Source organism: Rhineura floridana, chromosome 6, assembly GCF_030035675.1.
Source record: "Rhineura floridana isolate rRhiFlo1 chromosome 6, rRhiFlo1.hap2, whole genome shotgun sequence".
Taxonomy (NCBI): Eukaryota; Metazoa; Chordata; class Lepidosauria; order Squamata; family Rhineuridae; genus Rhineura; species Rhineura floridana.
The window spans coordinates 78,900,006-78,921,347 of NC_084485.1; the positions used below are offsets into that span (position 1 = coordinate 78,900,006).

The following is a 21,342-nucleotide window of genomic DNA, read 5'->3' on the forward strand; positions in this document are numbered from 1 at the left end:
CACCGGTGGTACATGCCCTGATCACCACTCGCCTAGACTACTGTAATGCACTCTATGTGGGGTTACCCTTGAAAACGGTTCGGAAGTTACAATTGGTACAGAATGCAGCAGCGCGTCTGATTTCAGGCAGCTGCCGTAGAGATCACATCACTCCTGTGTTGAAGGAGTTGCATTGGTTACTGGTTGTGTACCGAACCCAATTCAAGGTGTTGGTTTTAACCTTTAAAACCCTATACGGTTGTGGCCCAGCCTATCTGAAGGAGTGCCTCCAGCATCGACAGGGATGCCGCTCAACAAGATCAACCTCAGAGGGCCTTCTCTGGATCCCACCAGTCAAGACAGCTAGGCTGGTGAGGACTCGAGAGAGGGCCTTCTCAATAGTGGCCCCCGCCCTTTGGAACTCTCTCCCTAGTGACCTACACCATGCCCCGTCTATAATGAGCTTCCGCAGGACCCTGAAGACTTGGCTTTTTAGGCGGGCGTTTGAGATGGGCTAGTTTTCTACTGTTTTTAAATTTTAATTGTTTGATATACTGTTTTATCTTGTACGTCGCCCAGAGTGGCTGGACAACCAGCCAGATGGGCGACTAACAAATTTAATAATAAATAAAATAATAAATAAATAAATAAATACTCCCTTCTAGGAGGCAGTGTGCTGAGAGCCAGCAGTGTTACTTTCTGTCCAAATTCTCAAGAGTTTTAGTATGTGACAGATAACTCTTGGAATGGAATTAACTTTGGGGGAGGGGCATTTGCTGTGAATTTTCTTTCATTCCCTTAAGCAATGTTTACTTCTCTGGGTTTCTGCTTACTCTTAAAGTAGTGTAACTCTTTCACACTTTCATGATATAACCTTCACAGGTTATTTAGCTGTTCCTGTGTTTTGTAATGTTAGTGGATGATTAGGCAACTTTCAAAGTATGGGAAGGAAAGGGGTGTCAAGTTTGTTAGACCATGGCTGTGAGCACACTAATCACCTATAGCAAAGTATTCCTATCGGCCACACCTGGAGGAAGAACAGATTGATCTTCTGATCAGTTGTGAAATCTCTTTGAAGCAAATAAAAAAATGCACTTAAGCTGCTCCCACCAGGGTAAAAAGGGTCAGGGTTTGACTAGTGTTGTATGCTCCTGTTTTCAAAAGAGAGAGGTGGAGACACACTGGAACTGGCAGATCAGTGAGTGTGTCTCTACCCCTACTACTGCCTGTAGACATACACACACACACACACAGTTTTGAAACTAACCATTTGGAAGAACTAAGAACAAAAAAACAAAGGCATTCAGGTATAGTATGTTCAGGATTTGAACTAAACTTATTTCAGTTTGCATGAGGTATAAATTTACTATCACACAGATATTTAGACACAACAGTTTTGAAAGGATACATTTTTGGAAAATCATTTATTTCTATTTATTACGTTGTGAACAAACTATTATAAATGTCACATGATATGGTTTCTTCAGATTGCTTCAGAATTTTGTTTGCTTATGTAGTGTAAGTATTTTCTTCATGTAGATTTCTTGCTCATGTAGTCAGTTCAAGTTTCCATTTTTGGGCTACAGGCTCGAGGAACAGTGAAATGGAAGAAACAAGGAAACAGATGCCTGCAAAAATGAAGGAGCAAGCATATGTCTGACTGTAATCATGTAGCCAACCTGTAGGAGGGATATCAGAATTCAGATCTTAAAGTATTTAGTTTTTCTCCAAGATGAAAATATTCCCATTAAAGATCACTTATCTTGATTGTCACCTTTTCCCATGGCATTACTACTGTAGAGTTTATATAGAAAGACCCAAGAAAACAGCTGAGAGGATTATGTTGCATCATCTAACATGGATATCTTCTTGCCCTGCTGTATGTAGGAGTAAGAAAATACTGTTCTTCATAGTTTTGCTAACCTCTTTTATTTTAGGTTCCTTTAACATTTCCTCATGTAATGATTATTAAACAATACTTTTGTTTTGTTTCCAATTTTCTCAGTAGTCTGCACTGGTGATCAGCAACCAGATTTTTAGTAAGCCTTATTGGAGGAAGAGAGATAGAGGTGCTGTATCTGAGGAAGATACTCCTCATATGATGCTTTGTAGACTTTAAATTGGATGGGGAACCTGTGACTTTCCAGATGTTATTGGACTCCATATTCCATAATCTCTGATCTTTGGCCATGATGGCTGGGATTGATGAGATCTGAAATCTAGCAACATCTGGAAGGCCTCAGGTAAGTTCTTATCCCATCCCTAGCATTTATCGAACAATAAATTTTGGATCATGCAACACTAATCTGACCACACTGCAGTAGGATGAAGTATGTTCTTATTTTGTGATATCTGATTGGTGTACTGTACACACAAATCTCTGGGAATAAATCCCTATGGCCTTGTTTGGTAACACTACCAGTTTTTCTCTGCACAATGTTTTTGTCCTTTGCTAAGCTGTTTTCAAAATGACCACCAGAGGGCCTACTCTTTTTCTACATTGGTATACTAGACTTCTTTTTCAAGGTTTTCTGAAATGGAGGCCTGATTGAGGACAGCTTGTACTGATTTACATTTCATGGGATGCTTCTGCATGCCATTCATATGAATCAAAAGAGAACATAAGAGCCCTGCGGGATTAGTTCAGAGGTCCTCTTGTCCAGAATCCTCTTTATAACAGTGGCCAGCCAGCCAGATCCCCTCTACATGCAGACAACAGCCCTCTCCACTGTGTGTTCCTGACATCTGGCATCAGAGGTAGACTGTCTCTGAATGTGGTAGTTCCATTTGGCTATCATACCTAATTGTCACTGATAGACCATAATGAATTAGTCCAACTGTTCAAGCCTATGCTTATTTACTTAGAAATGAGTCCCACTGTGCTTGACTTACTTCCAAGTATATGTGCCTAGAATTGCAGCCTTACCCCCTTTTGAAGGCTTCTAAGCTAGGGGCCATCACCACTTCATGTGGCAGTGAATTCCTTAAATTGACTGTATTATGTGAAATAGTACTTCCTTTTTCCATTCTGAATCTATTGCTGATCAATTTTGTTGAGAGATCCCATGTGAGTATTATTTTTCTATCAGCTTTCTCCATACCATGCGCAATTTTATAAACATATTTTATGTCACACTGTAGTCATCTCCTGCCTCCCCAAACCCTAAAAAGTCTTACTGCCTTCATAGTCATTATAGGGAAGGATATCCAGCTGCCTGATCACTTCAGTTGCTCTTTCTGCCCTTTCCAGTGTTATGATGCCCTGTTTGAATTCCAAATGCAGCCGCAGTTTAGATTTATACAAAAAGACAGTAACCATTTTAGTTTCAATCCCTTTCCTAATAATTCCCACCATTGTGTGTGTGTTGCTACTGTGTCCTGAGCTGACATTTTCAGTGAGCTGTTCACCACAGGCAAACATCTTTTATCCTCATTAGTCTCATCCATTTAAGACCTCATTACTGTATATAAGAAGCTTTGCACTTCCTCTGAATTATCTTTGTGGTACTTTTGTTGCTCATTCACCCAGTTTGGAGAGATCTTTTTAAAGTTCTTCACTGTTTTGGGATTCATCACCCTGAGTGTTGCTCACCCTTGGCTCCTTGGCTCCTGCTCATTTATGAATAAGTTAAATAGCATATGATCTTCCCAGCACAGATCCTTGGAGGACCCCACTGCATATTTTGCTCCATTGTAAGAACTGTCTTTAGACTGCCACTCTCTGCTTCCTGTTCTTTAACTGTGTTACCAGCTGAAACCATCCTCTTTATCTCATACTAAGTTTATTCTGCCTTTTGTGAGTATATGGCTCTTTGATTTCCCCTGCCGACTGCTTTTGACACACTCAAATAATTCTAAAACATTGATGAGGCAGGGCATCATTTTGCAGAAGCCATGCTGAATTGTCCTCTGCCAGGCTTTTTCTACACCAGGAACAGAAAACCTGTGGCCTTCCAGATACTGTTGGATTATAGCTCCCATCCTTGATGGCTAGGGCACATGGATGTTGGGAGTCCAATAACATCTGGAAGCCCACAGGTTCTCCAAACCAGTTCTAGGTGTTTTACAGTTCAAACTTTAATATTTCTTTCTAGAAGTTTAGCTAGGACAGATAGCCTCACTTTCAAAAGTTAACCAGCTAGTGAACAGAGAAAGGCTTTTTCCCTGTGGTGCTCCTCAGTTGTGGAATTCCACCCTTCAGCTTTTAAATGGTTGATGTATCTGAACTCCCATTAGCTGCTCTTTTACAGTTTGAATGTTTTTTTAATCCATTTTACTATTGTTTCTTGTTATTTTACTGCTGTTTTGTTGCTGTATTTTGTATTTTAGTGTTTGGAATCTTTATATTGATTTGAACTGCTTCTTGGTTGTTTTAATGCGCGCGCACACACATGTCCTATAAACAGTCTTGAAACTGCTAATAAAAAGGGGCTATAAATGACAGCTACTTGTTCAGCAGTTTCACATTTTGAGTTCTTTGAGAACTCTCAAGTAATGTGACTAGACTGTTTCCCAGTGACTTGTCAATTTGTACTTTGTCAGTTAGGTTTAAAAAAATATTTCTTTGTTGCTTCTATTTGGCACATGTCCTCAAATGCCCTTTGAGAAAACAATGGATTCTGATTTGGATCTCTATCCAGCTTGTGCCACATTGAAAATTGTTGCACAGATTCCATTTAGTCTCTGCAATTTCCCTTTCTGCCTTTGGTACTACTTTTACTCCTTTCATAAAGGTACTTTGTCTCCCTCATTTGGTTTCCTGCTCCTGCTGTATTTAAATAAATGTCTCCTTGTTCATTTTTATCCCTTTGGCCATTTTCCTCTCAATTTCCTTTGTTTGCTTTCTCGTTGCCTGACACTTGCTTTGCCAGAACTCATGTCTTTCCTTCGTTTTCCTCATTGGGGCAAGACTTCCACTTTTTAAAGCAGTTGTTGGATTACAGCTCCCATCAGTCCCAGCCAGCATGGGCAGTGATCAGAAAGAATGGGTGTTGTAGTTCAACAACATCCGGAGGACACCACTTTGCCTCTTCCTATTTTAAAGGAAGCCTTCTTGCCATCTATGACTTTCTTCACACTGCTATTTAGCCATGCTGGTATCCTATTGGACTTGTTCATACCCTTTCCACTCCATGGTATACATTTTACTTGATCTTCTGTTACAATGATTTTACATAATCTCCAAGCTCACTGAAGGGGTTTTACCCACACCCTTTCAACTTCTGTTTTACTTAGTATAACTTTTCTATACTGCCTCCTGCATCAGTCACAAAATAGTATACAGCAATTTAAAAATACATATCAAAGACTAAAATCACAAATACAAAAGCAGCTGGTAACTCAGAGCAGAGTTATCTCTATCTTCCTGGAGATAAGCACTAGCAATGCCCTGGGGAGCACAAATATGTTTTTAGTAGTCACTGAAACATCATCGATGTTGGCATTTGCCTAAGATCAGAGGGAAGATGATTCCACAGTACGTGCACTACCACAGAAAAATGAAACCTTGATCTAGTTGCAAGAAGGTGAATAGCAATACAGCTGTGCATCCCCATCCACATTCTGACCCAGTCATGCATTACTAGAGATAGATTGGGATGAAAGTCTCTGCTGGCTGGAAGTAAAACTGCCAGCATAACATGGATTAGCATTGGTTGCCTGGGCAAATGGGATTCATTTCCTATTCTTTCTGTCTCTTTCTCTCTAACTGCCTTACATGCACACTTTTCAGAGGGCAATGGGATTACTTTACTTGCCTTCATGGAGGTAGGCATTTAGCCAAATCTTACTTGGTGTGTAGTGCTCTAACATTATGTTCATCATATAGCACAGTGGGGAGCCTGGCTGGGAGTCCAGAGTTTGTGAGTTCAAATCCCGGCTCGTATCTCCTGGGCGTCAAGGGCCAGCTAAAGACCACCCCTCAGTGAGTGGCTCAGGGGTTACGTGCCCTGCCACCTGTGCAGCTGTGGGCAAGCTGCATAGTCCCAAGGAGCCCAGTTGCCCCCCAGCTGGCAGTTGCAGACAAGGAAGGGGCTGGCTTGTGCAGCTGTGGCAGGCTGAGCAGGCCCTAGCCAGCTGGGGAGGACTAGCCTCAGAGGGAGGCAATGGCAAACCACCTCTGAATACCACTTATCATGAAAACTCTATTCACAGGGTCGCCATAAGTCGGGATCGACTTGAAGGCAGTCCATTTCATTTTTATGCTTGTTAGGTTATACCCTGCCCTTCAACAGGTTCCCAGGCTATTTTCTGATAGTGAACTGTTGCTGACTGCACCGCTGTCTTTGCACACAGTCCCAGATTCTATTTTCATTTTAGTCAGAGGTGACAAGTGTCTTCAGGTTTTCTATAATCTGGTGAAGTAGGGGTCCTGTATTGCACTGTTCCCCATGAGGGAGATCCAACATTGGGTACCTATTTCCTGCCGCTGTGGAAACCCCTGCAGCCCTTCTCCTACCAGTGGGGCATGTGTTGGAGGCAGACTAGGGGGAAGAGTCAGATCCACATCCTTCTTAGTCCCCTGACATGCTCTCAACCCAGGGAGGAAACTTTTTTCCTTCCAAAAAGCTTGTGCTATGCAGCCTCAGAAACTTAAATGCATGTTTTATTTTCCCTTTCCATCCTCCTTTAGCAGGATTAAAGAAAACATTCTTTTTGTCCAGCTGTTACTATAAGATGAATGAAAGTCCATAAATAGGTTGGTCAGTTGATTGCATTTTGCGTAGAAAAAAATTACAGTGTTAAGATTGAATCCAGTGAAGTCATTGCATGTACGGAATGAGTTCCGTTCACGCAACTGAACTTTTCAGATTTGCTCTGGAGTGTTGGAGAAAACCTCAGAGCAGATTTGAGGGTGTATGTGAAGTATGCAGAAGGAGGAGAGGGAAAGAAAGTTCTGTTCCACAATGAGAAGTCATTCTATTTGCCCAATTACTTCATTGTATACAATCTTTAGATGCCTCTCGATTTTGCTCACTTTAGACAACAATGGAATTAGGGTACTCTTTCAAAGGAAGAAAGAGGTTGCTCTTTATGTTACCTGCAATAGGAGGTCCAGCGAGAACTCCAAATCCAGCAATGAATGAGGCAAGTCCCAAAGCGCTGTGGAATCTGGAGGCACCTACAAGATCTACCTGTTGAAGCAACCAGTGTTTGTTATTTCATGTGTGTTTTGTAAAGTTGCAAATAAGCACATCAGCTACATGTTGTCTCCCATTTTGAAAAAAACTGAATGTTGCACTTAAGTTGTAGGGTTACAATTGCAATGATATATAAGGAAAAAACAATTAGGATTAATTTCTAGCCTTGACAATTAAGTGGTGGGTGACCAGTCTGTGGCCCAGCCAGTGGAAGCTTCTGACATTCTTGGATGGGAGGTGATCGGTACGTGAGCCTGGCTGTGGCATATATTGCGGGTGAAAACCTTGTTTCCAGCTGAAGGACTAGATCCTAACCTCTCACATTTCTACCTGTCAATGTGGCCTATGGGGTAAGGTCAATCACTTGACATCATTATGATGTCAATTGACAACTTCAAAGGGGTTTGCTGTCAGCACCAATCAGCATATTGGCTCTGACAGGAAGTCTTGCTCTGTCTGTTTGCAGGTATGGTTTATATTCAAACTGCATGCCCAAATAGACATATTTCCACTGCAGATCAGCAAAGCTGTCTCAAGGAATCCTGGGAACAGTAGTTTGTTAGAGGTGTTGAACGTTCTTAGGACACCCCCCATTCCCTTTACAGAGCTACAGTTCCTAGAGTTCCATGGGAAGCGGGATTAATTGTTAAACCACTCTAGGAATGGTTTTAGTGGATCACAGAATTCTGTGTATTTTAGAGACCATCCATTGGAAGTGTAAAGTGCTGCCTTACTGTTAGTCTTTTGATGACAAATTACTTTTTTCTACATACCAATACAGGAAGCAACAGAGCCAGGTATCCACCACTGAAAATGGCAAAGATTACAGAATAGAACATAAGTAATGGGAATGTTGTGGCAAGAGGACACAGCAGGTTAGTGACACCACAAAGAATAAGGTACGTCTTATGGTAATGACACTTCTTGATCCAGTTCTGATCTGCAATCCAACCAGAGAACAAGAGGCTGATTGTTTCTGTTATACCTAAAGGGAGGCAGAAAAATCATGAATACTCAAAACAATTGTTTTTAGAATTTTTTCAAAGGACATATAAAAGGTCAGAAAGGGATCCTTCTTGCATTTCTAAAGGATGTAACTGTAAAATGCATGTGAAAATTCAAAATTTCATGGCCAAAGATTGATGGCAGTATACATGAAAGAAATGAATTTACTCTAATACTTTTATTTCCTCCTTTAATATTTCCTTGTGAACATCTAATACTTCTAAAATATAGGCTTAGAGTTCATATAACAGGTAATAACATACACTAAGTACTACTAGAAGAATATGGGGGAATAACCTGATTGTGTTGACTTCTGTTATGCTACAGTATCTTCCCCAAATAAAATGAAAACAGTTCATGTAGCTCTCATTCTTTTCTATGCTACTTCTAAATTTGCTTACCTGTTGTCTTATGAAAACATCAGTGCCTCTCACTGATACAGTTTTGTTTAGGACTGATTTGTTGGTCTGCTTAATTGACAGGTAAGTCATTCACCCATTACAATTTTGTATTTGATTACTATCAATGGCCAATAGTGATATCCTGGTAATCCACCCTGAAGGGTCTCAGAAATTGCCACATCATCATACATCATTTGTGAATAATTTTGTGAAGCAATATTAAGACTCCCAGAGCCCTTACTGTCCTTTCCCCTCCCCGCTTTCCTTTTACAATTAAGTAGATTGGCTGCTATCTAGCAAGTGTGTGTATAAGATCACATGTATGCATGGAACCAGGTATTTTTTGTTGAGAAAATGTAGGCACATTGACATTATAGCCATATTCCATTCTCTTCGGTCTAAACGACTCGTATTTGTATCCCTGGTCGGTAGCTAGATTTCTTAAATAGCCACTCTTGTTACATGCAATCTCTGGGTTAGGACCAAGGCTTCAAGTTCTACCTCTCAAAGTTGCTACCTCTCAAAGTTGCAAGTCTTGTTGCCACCAATGCTGCTGTCTTCATATATCACTCTTGGCCTTTGGTTGGCAATTTTTTGTTGTGGGGGTGGAGATTATTCCTTGTGGGTGGATGGGGGACTGGCTTTTGGTCTTGGAACCTCCACTTGCTGTGCCTGTTATGTCTTTCAATTGTTAAATGAAAAATTAAAGAGTTGATTTAATTGAGAGAAAATAGCTTCAATTAATAAAATCTTTTTAATTATTGGAGTTTGTTTCTTATTTTGTACTACAAATATTGCTCAAGGTGGGGAGCAGATTCTGTTCAGAACAGTTTTACTTAAAAGTTAGTATAAACATATTTTTCATTCTTCTTTTTGTATAGATGAGATCCCAGAGTACACACACCAAAATGAGAATTCTTTATTTATTATTATTTTTGTTAGTAGCAGCAGCAGCAACTCTTTCTTATGTTCTTAGTGGCTGCAGCACACCCAAGCTGATGCTTTCAGGAAGCTATTTAGTAATCTAAAATTAATTTTCCCAATGCCATGCCTGTTGTGCTGCAGTTTTTTTTATCCTTTCTTGTATTTCTATAAGATCTTTTTTAAACTAATGTTTTGATTTCGAGGTTAAAATCAACAGGTCTCTGGGTTTCTTTTTTTAGTTGTATCTTGAGCCACAAGGAACTATAATCTTATAATGTCCAATCCTGTGCTTCCTTTCTACAGGAATTATAATTAGTCGTCAAGTTGGCCACTGAGAACAGGATGCTGGACTAGATTGGTCTGATCCAGCAGGGTGCTCTTATGTTCTTAGTTTTCCCCCATCCCTCCCCCACCCCAAAATGAATTGGATTAGTGATGTATTAATACTGAGATCTTAAGAAAAGCACTTTAAAAAGATGAGTTTTTCTTACCAGCCACTGAAATGATATAAGCAGTGTCCATTAGGTCTATGTCCAGTGTTTTAGCTCTGGCTGCAAGGTGGAAGGTGGGGATAAAGTAGGCTAGCTGACTGAAGAGAAAAGACCATGTGAAAATGTAGAAGAAAGGGTTTTTCAGCTGGGAAAAATCAATATGGCATTGCTTATAAGGAAAAGGTCGCAGCTTGGAATCTTCTTTACAGTTTGTTGGAAGGTAATTTTGATTACCATTCCAATATGGATGACTGTTCATGTGGCCGTCTTTCTCTGGCACTTCAGAACATGTATAGTTTTCTGGGTCTAACTGTACTTCTCCAATCTGTTGTAGATCATTTCTGCTGGTGCGTTCTTGATTGAGTGGATCCAATCTGTCCAATTCTGTGGTGCAAATTTCATCTAGGTCATCTTCAACAACTTGTAGAAATTTATGGTGTGCAGATATTTGGTTGTCTTCATGGCTAGTACCTAGAACTTTCATTTTCTTCATTTTAATTGGCCGTAGTAGCATGCTAGAAGGAACAAGGTTCAGCATCATGCCACCATATATCAGTAGGGCTCCTAAATTGAATTGACAGAGATTAAGGTGTGATTTTTCCATGGCATCAGCAAGGAAATAGAATTTCCTTGTTAATATTTTTATTAGCACCTCCTGTGAAGGAACATTTTTGGTGACTCAGAGGGTCCAAAATAAATTAATTTTCAATCAGGCTGAGAAGATTACCATTATTTAAGACAAGGTGACAGAGGGTTTTCTACTCTTCTCCCCTATGTCCCAGGACTCCTCAAGGGCATTCTGATTCACTCATTCTTCAGGATCTCTCCCCTTGGGTTAAGTAGGCACAGAAGACAGGCCATAAGGGGAGGCTAGCACGCATACTCACACACACCACTACCAAGGGAGCCAAGGCAGCTTTTTTACATGAGTTGCCAAGGAACATTACAGTTTCCTTTGCAAAGTCCTTCAACAAAGTCTGGAATGCAGAATGGGCTAACTCACGAAGGAGCAGGTTGTATAATCACCTAAGTTAACAAGATATGTGCTACCATAGAATATCATGGACCTCTTTAAGGTACCAGTGGTGGGTGCTGCAGTGGCAGTCCTAACTTCATCCCTAGCTGTCTCCATCGATGGCAAAGGTGGGCTAAGGGACCATTGTGACAAGCTAGTAGAGGGAGCTCTCTATAGTGGACTTGAGGCCTTGGCAGTGGCCTTTAGAGCAAGCATCACAAACTCTGTGTTCACCAGAGTTTTTTCTCTTTGGATGGAAGAAGTGGCAGTGCTGGACCCATCATCCAAACAACTCATGAATGGGCCTCACAAGATCTCATCAGCAGCTCTACTGACCAACACATTGATGGATGCTATTCAGTTGTAGTTGGGAGCAATGGTGGCACATGTGGTGACGTGCTGGAACATCTGGTTGATGGATGGGGATGCTAGTCTGTGATCCTAAGTGTGGCTTAACAGAACTGCTTTTGCAGGCACTAAGCTGTTCAGAGAGATGGTTTTACTACAGTAGGAGAGAGGATTGTAAAGCTATACCACAACAGTCCTTTTTCCTCCTGCAAGTTGGCATCCAGGTCATGCAGTTTTACAAGATCCAGATCCAAATGGCCACTGCCTAGGAAGTCAAACCAAGAAGCATCCAACTTGCCTTTCTCTTCCAAGGGTTCAGAGAAACCTCCCCTGCCCCTTCCACAGGTTTCCATCGAATTTGAATTGGTTTCTCACCGCTCTTACAGAAACTCCCCTTGCCTGGATAAAGGATGGAAATATGTGTGGCCAGGTATAGTAACCTGGCTGGAATGTAGCCCACTGTAAAAAGGCAACAGTCACATCCATTGGTCCATCTACCTTTTCCTTCAAGTCCCACCTGCCACTGGCGTGCAGCCCTGTGAAGGCTGTCCACAAGGGAAGGTTGCTCCTAGGGTGAAAAAGGCTCCCCACCCCTGATTTAACTAAATTTTGGTCAGATTTAATATAAACCAAATTTCAATCATGAACAGTTTGAACAAAAAAGATAAGTTGTAGCCATGTTTTATTTTATATATAGACTACTCTTCATATAAAATATCAGGGTTTTTTACAAGTGCAGAAATCATGAAATAGCATAAAAATATAAAATCAAAATGACTAGCTCGTATTTAAAAAGCATAAACAACTGAATAGGGCTGCTGACATAAAAAATCTTCAAGAGACACCAAGAGGTTAGCAGAAAGGATGCCTGCTGCATATCTGCTGGTAGAATATTCCAGAGCTTGGGACTGGCGTCATTAAATACCTGACTTCTAGTTGGAGCTAGTTGGGCTTCTGAAACACAGAGAACAACAACATGGATGACCTCAAGGTAATCTGACCCAAGTTGTTCAGAGCTTTCTATATTAATCAGAACTTTCAAAGTGGCCCGGTAGCATATGGACAGCCAGTGCAGATGGTTTAGCAAAAGTGCCGCATGCTATTGGCCACCTGCCCCCATCAGTAGTCAGGCCACTGCATTCTGCAGTAGCTGGAGCTTCCAGATTGGTCCAAGGGTAGCTCCACATAGACTACATTGCAGTAATCCAATCTTGAGGTCACCAATACATAGACCATAGTGCCCAGGCTATCCTGATCCAGATACAGCCATAGTGGCATAACAAACGAAGCTGGTAAAAGGCTCCCTTAGCATCAGAGATTACTTGGGCCTCTAATGACAAAAGATATGTCATCTACGTGTACCCCCAAGCTAAATACCTGCTCCTTCAGGGGCTGAAGCACACTCCCCTAATGCTACTTTTGGGATTTGACTGTGCAGGTAGTAACAAAACTACTATAATAGTGATTCTAATAACCATCCTAAGCAGTTGGTCCAGGAGGATACAATGGTGAATGGTATCAAAATCCACTGAGAGACTGAGTAAGAGTAACAGAGTCACACTCTCTGTCCCTCTTTTGACAAAGGTCATCCATCAGGGCGACCAACGCTGATACAAATAAGTTGGCAATTAAAATGAAATGGTGGAAGTGAAGGTTTACCAACCTTGCCATCCATATGTTTCTATCAGGAGTTGAACAAGTGGTGCTAGCACAACACTCAGTCCCATTCCTGAACGGCCAATTGCATTGGCTAGAGCCAGGCGTTTCTTGAAGTACTTAACAGTCATCACAGCTGCTACCTGATACAAGCAAGCAAAACCCAATCCTAAAATGAAGAAAGAAAAATAAGAACAGGACTTTTTTACTCTTACTTGAGTGTAATTGTTTTCTTCATTTAATTGAAATGGAGCCATTCACAGTTTAAAAACAGCAATATATGGACTTACTGCAATGTAAGAAAACAAATCTGGCACACTGAGCTGGTTTGCATGTACTGCTAAGCCAAAATCATGGTTTTGCACAAATGTGCAGATTTCCAGAGAATAAAGCATGGGTGCTGTGCTTCTCTCCTGGTCCTCCTGCAGCTGCACTGCTGTGAGCTATGCCATGGTTTGACGTTCTGTGTTGTCCTAATGTTGGCTCATGGCTTGTCTCCTCCAAACAAGCCAAGTGCTGTAAACCCAACAACAAATCTTGATTACATCACAAACCCAACAAGAAAAACCACAAGCCCTGGTTCAGATAATATGCTAAGCCAAATTCCAGCATAGCTCATAACACCAGCAGCAGGACCAGAGGAGGAGCAAAACACCTGTGATCTCCTCTGTGGGAGCCCATGCATTCATGGGTTCATGCTAAGCCACAGGATGGATTAGCATTACATGCAGTTTGGCTCATAATGAATGGCCCCATATGTTGCTGTTGGAACCAATGAATAACTGGTCTGACAATACTATATTCTAGGATTCCCTGAAGATACCAGTAGGGTGGCTGGAGGTAACAATCCCTTAACTCATTTTAAACTCTAATTTGTTTAAGGTGCAAATCAAATGTTGGGGTAAGAGACATTTAGGGACCAAACCTCAGTGATAGAATAGATGTTTTGCATGCTAGGTCCCAGGTTCAGTCCCTGGCATCACTGGTTAAAATGATCATGTGTCAGGCAATGGGGGAGATTGCTGCTTGAGCTACTATTTGTCAGAGCAAAGTAGGTGGACTTTGCAAGTGAGCAAGTGGACGAAGAGTCTGACCTGGTATAAGGCAGCTTTAAAGTGAGGTAAAGAAAGCGATTTTTATTTATGTATGAAAATCCATAGCTTTGTTTTGTCCTTGTATTTTTATCTCTTTCAGTTTGAAAAACATTTTCAAAGAGCTTTGGGAAATACCTATATTTATATATACACACATGTATGCATGCATAGACATATGCACTTTATTTGTAAAATGTTATTTTATACAAATATCACTTATCAAATGATTACGATAGAATGTTTTAAAATTACAAGTTGAGTATATACACATATACACCATTAAAGGCTAATTAGTAATATGTGTGCTATTAATGTATTTGCTAAAATTAAGAAGTAGCTATCCTTGCCAGTGACTTCTATTTGCAGAACGAAACTTCCCCTACCTCTCCTCCCATACCCACCCCAAATCTTCTACGAAGGGTTTGGGGAATCCCCAGATTTGGGTGCTGTGCAGGGAGAGGGAGGGAAACTTCCATTGGGCAAGTGGAAAGCACTCATGGGCAGAACTCTGTCATTGGATACAATCCAAAATGGTAAATCTTAGTATTTAAAATAAGGATCATTTATGTATTCAATTTGAAAAGTATTCTTAAAGAGCTTTTGACAACACTGAGGAAAAGAACTGCAGAGATCTTTCTCACTTGCTTCAGGTTACTAATTTTTTTTGAGGGGGTAAGGGAAAACAACAAAACTGTTTTTGTCTACCTAATGGAGAACACTGGAATGCAAGGGAGCACTTGCCTGTAGGGATCTCCAGTAGCCCAAGGCACAGAGTACCTGTCTGTGATGGTTTTAAGCATTCCTAACTTTCCCTAATTTGGGCCCTGTGTCTTAGCAAAAAAAAACCCAAAACCCAGCATTAGCCAATTAGATGGTTATTCATCTGATTTCTGTTTTCAGTAAGCATTTGTTTTCAGTAGGAGTTATTATGGCTGGCTTGTTATATTGACAGGGTACACTCACCTGATAGGAATCCCATAGACACACAAAGAAAGGAGATACTTGTGGCCAATGTGCTGATAAGATAGCCAGTGCCAACCAAGCCAGCCCCAATCAGTGAAGCTGTCCGTTCCCCTAGCATTTCACATACTGTGGTTACCAATGGTGCTGCAACAGAGAAGGAAAAACGGCTCCATAATAGCTTGGGAAAGTGCGGTGCAATATGTAAGAGGAGAGACTATTGAGGGAGCATACGTTTATGCCAGTTTTAAGAATATTGAACTTGGCATATGCTTAGTTTTATTTATTTATTTATTTTATTTCATTCCATTTCTATACCGCCCTTAGCCTATGGCTCTCTGGGCGGTTCACAGAAAGGAATAAAATACAATACAGTAAAATAAAAATCAGGTAAAATCACTAAAAACATACAGCTTGAGCATTTAACCACTTGGAATAAAATTAACTTAACAATAAACATTAAACATTAAAATGCCTGGGAGAATAAAAAGGTTTTAACCTGGCGCCGAAAAGATAGAAGAGTAGGCGCTAGGCGCACCTCATCATGGAGACTGTTCCATAATTTGGGGGCCACCACTGAAAAGGCCCTGGATCTAGTAACAGCCCTCCGAGCTTCCCTATGGGATGGGACTCGGAGGAGGGCCTTAGATGTTGAACGTAGTGAGCGGGTAGGTTCATAGCGGGAGAGGCGTTCCGCAAGGTATTGTGGTCCCGCACCGTGTAAGGCTTTATAAGTCAAAACTAGCACTTTGAATCTAGCCCGGAAACAAATAGGTAGCCAGTGCAAACGCGCCAGAACAGGTGTTATGTGTGCGGACCGTCTGGTTCTCGTCAGCAGTCTGGCTGCTGCATTTTGCACTAGCTGTAGTTTCCGAATTGTCTTCAAAGGCAGCCCCACGTAGAGTGCATTGCAGTAGTCCAATCTCGAGGTTACCAGAGCATGGACGACTGAGGCGAGGTCATCACTATCCAGATAGGGGCGTAGCTGGGTACCAACCGAAGATGGTAGAACGCACTCCATGCCACCAAGGCCACCTGAGCCTCAAGCGACAGAAATGGATCGAAAAGGACCCCCAAGCTACAAACCTGTTCCTTCAGGGGGAGTGTAACCCCATCCAGAACAGGTTGAATATCCACCACCTGGGTCGAGAAGGCACCCACCAACAGCGTCTCAGTCTTGTCAGGATTGAGCTTCAGTTTGTTAGCTTTCATCCAGTCCATTATCGCGGCAAGGCAACGGTTCAGCACATTAACAGCCTCACCTGAAGAAGATGAAAAGGAGAAATAGAGTTGCGTGTCATCAGCATACTGGTGACAACGCACTCCAAAGCTCCTGATGACCGCTCCCAGCGGCTTCATATAGATGTTAAAGAGCATAGGGGACAGGACCGATCCCTGCGGGACTCCACAATGGAGAGTCCAAGGCATCGAGTAATGTTCCCCAAGCCCTACCTTCTGGATACGATCCACCAAGTTGGAGCGGAGCCACCGCTAAGCGGTACCTCCAACTCCCAATTCCGTGAGTCTCTCCAGAAGGATACCATAGTCAATGGTATCAAAAGCAGCTGAGAGGTCAAGCAGAATCAACAGGGTTACACTCCCCCCGTCCCTCTCCCGACATAGGTCACCGTACAGGGCGACCAAGGCTGTTTCAGTGCCGAAACCGGGCCTAAAACCGGATTGAAATGGATCAAGATAATCGGTTTCATCCAAGAGTTTTGGGGAACTAAAAATTAGAGCTGTAAGGAGAATATGTTGTGTAGTGTGAATAGCGCTGAGAATAAAAACTCTTGGTTCAACATGGCTGATTATAGTTGGGAAGAAGTCTTTAACATTAGTGGACTTTCATATCACATGGATATCCAGTCCTTCCTCAAGGGAGTTCAGAGATGTATGCATTTTTTATACTCGCAACAAGTCTGTGAGGTAGATTAGGCTGACAGATGGTGATTAGCCCAAAGTCACCCACTGAGCTCTGCTGATTGCATGAGAATTTCCATCCATCAGTTATGGACCGAAGGTAACTCTGGATCTACTGGTTGAGCTCTTGGCAGTTGTGGTAGATTGGCAAGAGTTTCTCACTCCCAGTGGTTTAGCAGCAGCAACAACAAAAATCTGTCTGTTAGGCTGCTGAAATAGGGGAAACCAGGTGTGGACTTCTATGTGGAAGGACTAGGAGCTCAGTTTTGATCCTAAAAACAAATTTCTGAGCTCAGCATGTACTCGGAGGCACCCTGGTTCTTAATGCTAAATGCCCCCACCATTATAATTCTAAGTATATATCCTTCCTGGCTGTGCTGCTGGACCTCAGAGTTTAAATAAAAAAAGAAAGTAGATTCCATAAGCCTGGTCTGCCCACCACACTGGCTCTCAAGAAAAGTTATTGGGGAAATGCTGCTGTGAGGATGTTATTGATATTAAATTAAATATGGGTCTGTGCTTAATAATGTATGCATCTTCTGTCATGTGCTGTTAGATACCTTTCTTAGAAGCTTTAGGACTGGGGCATACATAGGTTAATGACAGTAGTTGCTTAGGTGTTGTTTTCTTACCTATTGCTGCCCTGGGTGGGATACTAATTAATTAATATTTATTGTAAGCCACTCAGAGAACTTTGTTATGGAGCGGCAAACAGATGCCATAAGTAAACAAATAAAAGACCCACTAATAACGTTTCAGGACCATTTCTTTAAATAAAATGTTTTATCACCAAGCCATGCTGTCTCTGCAGCATCCACTTAAAGAAATATATTTGTGCTAACCTGCTAGGAAGCGAAGGGCAGACATGATAGAGCCAATCCAGCTGATTTGTGCAGAAGAACCACCAACATTTTCTTGAAAGACCACAAAGAAAATGGCAAAGTTTTTCATTGTTCCCATTACAGACACGTTTACCTTAAAACAGACAAAACAATCAGTAAAATCCTAATTGAAACATGACTTGCCTGCCTGCTGCCACTTTTTCCTGTCTTACAGAATGCAACATTTTCTATTTTTAGAATAACCTTTGTTATTCCCTGGACATTTGTTATTGTCTTAACCTTTGAGCAGTCATAGCTGATGTGAAACTGGATGTGATGGACTCACGTGTCTCAAACCCAGAAGAAAAAGTAGCTTGGGAGGAGGAATGGTTCAGCAGCCTCTCTCACATCTCATTGTGCCTCCCACCCCCTTTGCCAATTTGCGGCTGTTAACCATTGAAAGACACAGATATGCTGCCTGTCTAGTTCCTGACCATTTTGAAGCGAAAGTGATTGAGAAGTCTGTTATGTTTGTGTCTTAAAGGTGCCATGTAGGCTGCACAAGGGGCTTCCTGATGGGGAATTTTCACTGGGAATGACTGTACTAGGGACTCCATCAGTGCAGATCAGTACCAAAAGGAAACCCTGCTTGCATTGGGAGTGCACTTTTAAGCTCGAGATTGGCCTCACAGGCCAAATTAGGCCCGCTGTTCCCCACCCTCACTATAAAGTGTTATCTAGAAAGTTTAACCTCCTGGTGTGCATCTCCTCCAAACATAATGTTCCCCTCTTGGCTACTATAACTTTCAGGGACATGAGCAATTCAATTTTATTCCCTCACCCCATTTCATTCTGTAGCTCCTGCAAATTTACAGAATCTACTGTTTTATTTTTCCGTGGCCTCATTTTGTTGCCAACTGATAAGACACAAGACCATACAGGTTTGATATTAGAATGGTATTTTCATGCTGGGCAAGCCTGATTTTCTTTTCCAGAGCTTGTCTGTTATATGAATCACAGATACTACTACTAGATGCTTTGGTCTACATATAACTTTGCTTTCTTGTCCTGTGACATTTATTGGCTATGTTTCTCCTGCTATTCAACATATTATGTTTCTCCATTCTTCTATGGATTCTACTTGGATGCAAAAGGACATATCACACATGCAAGAATAGTGCTACTGAGTAAACACACACACCACAGCTTCCTGCTAAATGTATCCACATGGTATGTGCTTGCAAATATGTATTTGTTGCATCATGCTCTGCATTCTTAGATGTACACCTAAAACATTCTAGATCAGGGGTACTGTGAGATGAGCTTCATTCAGGCAGTCTGCAGCATACTATTAAATATATTGGCTTTCAGTTGTATTTTATTGCTTATATTTCTTACATTGTATTACAATTTGAATTCTGTAGAATCCAAGTTGTAATATGGTGTAAGAAATAAAACCATAAAAGCACAAATAAAAATCATACAGCATCTAGCACAGCACATTACAATTGCTAAAAGAGGTAGAAAAATCATTAAGTGATCCGCCATGGCCCTCAGCAATTGTCAAGCGATCTGTGGGGAAAGTTTGGGAACTAGATTATGTAATGTGTGAGGTAGCCATTAGGACAGATTGACATGCTCCTTATTGGGGGTTGTAACACCAGGAGGACCAAGAATCTCAGAGACATGCAGATAATTTTTTGCCTATAGGATAACCCCACTCTTCTCTGCCCGTCATATAGACTCATATTTGACTTGTGCTGACTGGTGATCAGAAACTCTGAAATAGTTCTCTCGATATTAGAAATTAGGTCTCTTCCACTACAACGAACTACAAGACAGCCCTTCTATTATGAAGACAGAATGACAGATGTAGATTTTCTCAAGGAAGCTGTCTAGATGCAGCCAAAGTAAAAACCCTCTACTTCAGTGTTGTACCTTTCTGTGAACATACAAAATCAGCAGCGCTTTCTGCCTTGACTGAAAACAGGTTGCTTTGCATGCTGAAGGTCTCGGCTTCAATCCCTGGTATCTCCAGATAGGACTGGGAAAGACTCCTGCCTGAAACCCTGGAGAACCTCTGCCAGTCAGTGTAGTAGACCATACCGAGCTACGTGGGCCAATGGTCTCACTTGGCATAAGACAGCTTCCTGTGTTCCAAAAAGCAAACCCCAACAAGCGACGATGATGCCTTCGTCCCATTTCTTACTTACCAGAAAAAAGTTAAGCGTAACAATCCACCCCCACCCTCCGTCAGGAGCTTCTGTGCCATCATGGTGTTTGGTGGTTTCTTCAGCTGTTGGCTCACCCTCTGTTCTCTTCATTCTTGGTGCAGATTTTGAGCTCCAGCAAACAGCCGCAATTGATATTATCAAAGTCCTCTTGTGTCCAAGTGCCGACAGCCTCTAAACTTCGAGCTGCCATTGCTGTTTTAACATTTGTCTGCACCCTTGCAACTTAACCATTAACCAAATCTTTTTAAACAGTAAAAGATATTATTCCCCTAGTGAATGAGATGGGCCTCTTTAATTACTGCCTTTCTGGTTGTTTGGATTGATTTTTCATAAAAGACGACTAGATTTTTTCAAGCTTTGGGGTGGTATAATTTACCAACATCGGTCCTTTTGCAGCAAGATAGCTTTCCCAATGCAAGGTAGGTCTTGGAAGTAAATACCCTGTGTCAGGAACTGGCCCGCATGGTGAGCTGCATGATTCCTGCCTCTCAGGGAAGGACCTTCTGAATCGAGCCTGGCTCCTCTGAGGCAGAAAGTAGTACAAGGCAGCTTGCTGTCGGGGGGGGGGGGTTCAGCCTAAGATCCAGCATGTCTTGGGCTTTTTAATCCAGATTGCTGACTTGCCCTCTGATCCTAATTACTCTTTGGTCCTGACTCCCGGTTTCTGCATGCTGCTCAACACCTGGTGGCCCAAAAAACATGGCCTCCAGTAGGCACTAGTTCCTTAAAACACTGAGCCCCAGCACCTGGAACAAGGCCTGTTGGAGAGAGCAGGAAGCAGCTCTTCTTGTGTAGAGACGGATTGTAGCCTCCATTAACTCATGTCAGTTCCCACTTACTAACTTTCCGTGTTCAGTTCCTTCTGCCCACTGAGGTGGGATAGCAGCAAAGGCATATGCCTGGCAAATGCCTCCTTTCCTTTTAAACCCTCCAAACCCACTGGATCCCATCAGTAGTGCTTCTAAGAGGACTCGGGAGCAGGGCATGATTTAGTTTTTTAAATATATATATATAATTGTAAATGCCAGCCTACATTTGTAAAGGCTATAAAAAGAACCTACAGAACCAGTAACCAGTGCATCAGTTCTAGGATATGTGGTGTTTGACTGGTTATGCAGTGTTCTTTGCTATGAAAGTCACTTATTTTGAAGTAAATAATTGTGAAATGACCATGACTGGCCAAAAACAGTGACCATTTCTTTTATCTTAATGGCCCCTGTGAAGCTATAAAATGATAAAACCTGCATGTTTAGCTTAAAGGTCAACAGCTAAAATCTCTCTTCAGAGGAAGCTCACAGTATCCTGGCTGTGGGAATTTTTTATCACTGGCCAAAGCAATGTTCTGGTTCCTATAA

The 21,342-nt window shown here is 41.7% G+C and overlaps 1 protein-coding gene across 2 annotated transcripts; it reads right to left on the reverse strand.

Annotated features, from left to right (window-relative positions):
• Positions 1-1,451: 1,451 nt before the first annotated feature.
• Positions 1,452-17,971, reverse strand: SLC16A4 (solute carrier family 16 member 4). 2 transcript variants are annotated; one of them, XM_061630416.1, is made up of 7 exons: positions 17,775-17,971; positions 15,016-15,159; positions 12,966-13,127; positions 9,940-10,503; positions 7,892-8,103; positions 7,019-7,112; positions 1,452-1,607 (listed from the first exon to the last, which is right to left on the reverse strand). In XM_061630416.1, exons 1-7 carry the CDS (start codon positions 17,890-17,892, stop codon positions 1,528-1,530), a joined length of 1,374 nt encoding a protein of 457 aa, XP_061486400.1. In that variant the 5' UTR covers positions 17,893-17,971; the 3' UTR covers positions 1,452-1,527. The 2 variants fall into 2 exon arrangements, with proteins under 2 accessions (XP_061486400.1, XP_061486399.1); XM_061630415.1 differs by having other exon boundaries at positions 1,452-1,658.
• Between the last annotated feature and the right edge of the window lie 3,371 nt (positions 17,972-21,342).